The sequence below is a fragment of the Calidris pugnax genome, unplaced genomic scaffold, assembly GCF_001431845.1.
Source record: "Calidris pugnax isolate Ruff unplaced genomic scaffold, ASM143184v1 scaffold425, whole genome shotgun sequence".
Lineage (NCBI taxonomy): Eukaryota > Metazoa > Chordata > Aves > Charadriiformes > Scolopacidae > Calidris > Calidris pugnax.
In genome coordinates, this window is record NW_015091137.1 from 688,671 (window position 1) to 692,435 (window position 3,765).

The 3,765-nt window shown below is 65.0% G+C and overlaps 1 protein-coding gene across 1 annotated transcript; it reads left to right on the top strand.

Annotated features, from left to right (window-relative positions):
* C2CD4C (C2 calcium-dependent domain containing 4C) lies at window positions 1-3,438 on the top strand. The gene has a single exon (XM_014958590.1). It carries the CDS (start codon window positions 28-30, stop codon window positions 1,090-1,092), a length of 1,065 nt encoding a protein of 354 aa, XP_014814076.1. The 5' UTR covers window positions 1-27; the 3' UTR covers window positions 1,093-3,438.
* The last annotated feature ends 327 nt before the right edge of the window (window positions 3,439-3,765 follow it).

Consider the following 3,765-nt stretch of genomic DNA (forward strand, 5'->3'; position numbering starts at 1 on the left):
GGCACCGAGCCCCCCGCGGCGCCCGCCATGGGCCCCTCCGCCTCGGAGCAGGACCTGGCCGGGCGCAAGCCCCCGCGCAGCCCCCGGCCGTCCAGCCGGCCCCGGCAGCGGGCAGCCGGACGACACATCATCCAGATCGAGACCGCCGAGGACTGGACGGCCGAGGAGGGCTTCAGCACCAACGCGGACCCGCAGGCGCAGACGGCCATGTCGCTGCCCTACGTCCCCAAGGCGCAGACGTCCTACGGCTTCGCCACGCTGGTGGAGAGCCCCCACACCCGGCGCAAAGAGTCGCTCTTCCACAGCGAGCACAGCAGCCTCTGCCCCTCGCCGGCCACCTCGCCCAGCGCCCAGCGCAGAGCCAAGCTCAACGGCGAGGGCAGGCCCCGGGCCCCCGCCGACCTGGGCGCAGCCCTCATGCACCCCGGCCGGTACTTCAGCGGCGGCGAGAGCGACACGTGCTCCTCGGCCGAGTCCTCGCCCTTTGGCTCCCCGCTGCTCTCCCGCTCCGTCTCCCTGCTGAAGATCTTCAGCCAGGAGAGCCAGTCCAAGGTCATCAAGCTGAAGCACTCGGTGGCCCGCAACAGCTCCCTCTCCACCGACGACAGCTCTGCCGACACCAGCCCCAGCGCCCAGCGCCGCTCCAGGAGCGCCCCGGCCGGGGGGCAGCCCCCCGCCGCCCTCCTGCCCCTGGACCTGCCGCCGGGCCGTGACCGGGAGCACAGCCTGCGGCTGAGCCGGGGCGGCAGCCTGCGCCTGGCCGCTGAGTACGACCCCTCCAACGCCCGCCTGCGCGTGCGGCTCGTCTCCGCCGAGGACCTCTACGACGCCCTCGTCGACCTGCGCAGCATCAACTGCTGCGTCTCGCTGTGCCTCAACCCCGGGAAGTTGCAGAAGCAGCGCAGCACCATCGTCAAGAACAGCCGCAACCCCGTCTTCAACGAGGACTTCTTCTTTGATGGGCTGGGCCCTGGCCATGCCAGGAAGATGTCTCTGAAGCTCAAGGTGGTCAACAAGGGCAGCAGCCTTAAGCGGGACACGCTGCTGGGGGAGAAGGAGCTGCCCCTCACTGCCCTCCTGTCCTGCCTGTAGGCACTTGCTGCCCCCCTGGGGGCTGGGGTGAGGGCAGGGGGGGGAAGCCATGTCCCCCGGCCTCACTCAGGGGGGTTGGAAGGGCCCCTTGGAGGGGGGACGGGGCTGTGGCAGAGCATGGGGGTCCTCAGGGGTGGCGCTGCCAGCACCAGCCCTCCTGCAGTGGGGCAGGCAGGGCCAGCAGCCGCAGCCTCTCCCCTCTGCTCCCTCCTGGGGCTGCATCTCCTGGAGCACAGCAGAGATCCACTGGCCCCATCTCCACCGGGAAGGATGGATGTCACCTCCTGGGCTCTTCCCTCCCCAGTGCCCGTGGTCTCCAGCTGGCCAGCACAAAGGTTGGAGGTGGGTAGATCTCTGTAGCATTCTTTGTGCCACCGCTCTCAAAGTCCCAGCCCCTGGAGTCAGGTGATAGCATCAACCTCAGCTTTAACTTAAAAGACAAGTTTCTAGTCTTGGAAACTGCAGAGAAAATACTGCAGAGGTGACCCAAGAGTGGGCCAAGGGAGGTGACCCCGGGGATGAGTCAGGTTTGTGGGTTTTAAGCCTTTTCTGGGCTGTTCCCAGCCCTGCAGGACTGTGCAGATGCACAAGTTGGCTTGGTCCGACCTGCAGCTCTCGGGACACCCCCCTGCCCACCCCCAGCAGTGTCCCCACTGCTCACCCCCTGCGGGACACAGGGCCTGGAGCTTCAGGGGTGTTGGGTTTGCTCAGGTCCAGGAGGATCCCTTGCCCGTCCCCTGCCTGTGACAGGGAGGTGCTGGGGCTGGCACTGCCACGGGGGCGCCTGGCACCCCTCACCCTGGGCTCACGGGTGGTCCCAGGCAGTGTCCCAGCAGACGTGCTCGCTGACAAAGCTGGGGTGACAGGAGTAGCCCTCCCTGAGTGCTGGTGGCCTGGCTGGCACTAGGGACACCCCCAGGTGTTGCAGGGCAGGGGGGCAGGCTGTGGCTGAGGCCCCCCTGCCCTCGCCTATGGCGGTCGGGAGCGGCTGCACCCACCGAGAGGAGGGACGAGCCCCGTGGGGCCACAAAACCCCTGTGTCCAGCGGAACCCGGCTCCCCAGGGGACTGGCCTGGCTCTGCAGTTTCCCTCGGGGGGGAGCGGGGTGCTCCCACCCTTCCCGTCCCTCCCTGCCATCCCAGTCGATGGCTGGTGGCACCGGCAGCGGGGAAATGCCGGCCGGGGCACTTCCGCGGGGATAAAACCACCGCCCTGTTGTTGTTTGGTGTGGTGTTACCCATTGCATCGGGCCCTGCATGTTTCTGTGGAAGGGAGCGGGATTCGCAGCGCTCCCGTCCCCGCCTGTTGCTGCACGCGTGGACACACGCGCACACACGTGTCCCTCTGTGTTAACCTCTGTCGGTGGCAGTTGATGTTCCTTCCTTGTCCTTTGCAGCAGATGGCAGATTTCGGTGTTGGCTATTTATATCTGAGGCTGATCTTTCCCAGCGTGTTTTACTTCTGTCTGTAAATATGTTTCAGGTACGCGAGGCATGGTTCTGATAGCGCCGTGTTTGCATGTCGGGGGGATTTGGGGTGATTGTGGCTGTTTGTCGAGCTTGTGGCTGAAAACAAACCGTGCAGGACGTAAGGAGCAGACATGTCCCTCCTTCGTGGGGGATTTCCCACCTGAGGCTTCTCACCGCTCCCCCGGGAGCCAACACGGGGGACGCTCCCAGCCCCTGAGCCCAGACTCACCCTGGGGGCAGGTGGGGGCTCTGGGGAGGGTGGGACGGGGCAATGGGACACCTCCCTGGGCTGGGGGCAAACATCCTGCCCCTGAGCAGACCTGGGGCAGGAAGGGGACCCTCCCCAGGGTGCTGTGGTTCCCCAGGGTGCTGCACGTGCAAGGGGCTGGTGGGGCCCAGGCATTGCTGGGGGAGACCCAGCAGGCTGTGAGGGGAGGGGGAACAGGAGCTGGGCAAAGCTTTTGGTGCTTTATGAGGGGGTTGGGGGGTGACACGTCCCCCACGGCAGAGCTATGTGCCTTTGGGTTTGGGCAAGGGGGATGCTGAGAGCAGGATCCTGGGCTGCTGCTGGGATGGGGGCTGGCCCTGGGGGGGACCCAAGAGCCTGGGGGTTTGTGCTGTCCCCCCTGCCTGTCCCAGGGCTGCCTTGCTGGAGTCAAGTGGTGTGTGGCTGCCCTCCAAGCCCTGGGATGTGCTGCTGTGAGCCCCGCTCCCAAGGTGGGCAGGAGGGTGACGTGGGAGCTGGGACTGTGACCTGGCTGGGTCTTTTCTCTCCTGTAGCTCTTTTCTACTGTTCCTGCTTTTGATATTTCTGTGGCTGGATTTAATTATGCATTTTTGGAGTGAAAAAATATATTAATACCTGAATGGAATGTTTGTTTACAGATGACTTCCCCTTTTTAGTGCAATAAAGTAATTTCTAAAACAGATGCAGGTGGTGCCCTGTCTCCTGGTTTCCTTGAGGCGTTCCCTTTGCTTTTCATCTCTGGGGCTACAGCACACGCACACACCCCCCAGCCCCATTATCTTCCCCACCGGCCCCCCGTGCCATGGAGGGGTTGGGGAGCAGAGCTGCGACCCCTGTCCGGCCATGGAGCAGCCTTGCAGGGGCTGTGCTGAAGGAGAGTCCCTTCCCTCTTCCTCCTCCTCCTCCTCGCCGGCTCCCCTGGCCTGGCCCCTCTGCTCCTTCTTGGCAGCGCTGGTG

Excerpts from the sequence above, each read along its gene's own strand:
- C2CD4C (XM_014958590.1), top strand. The coding sequence starts at position 28 with ATGGGCCCCTCCGCCTCGGAGCAGGACCTGGCCGGGCGCAAGCCCCCG.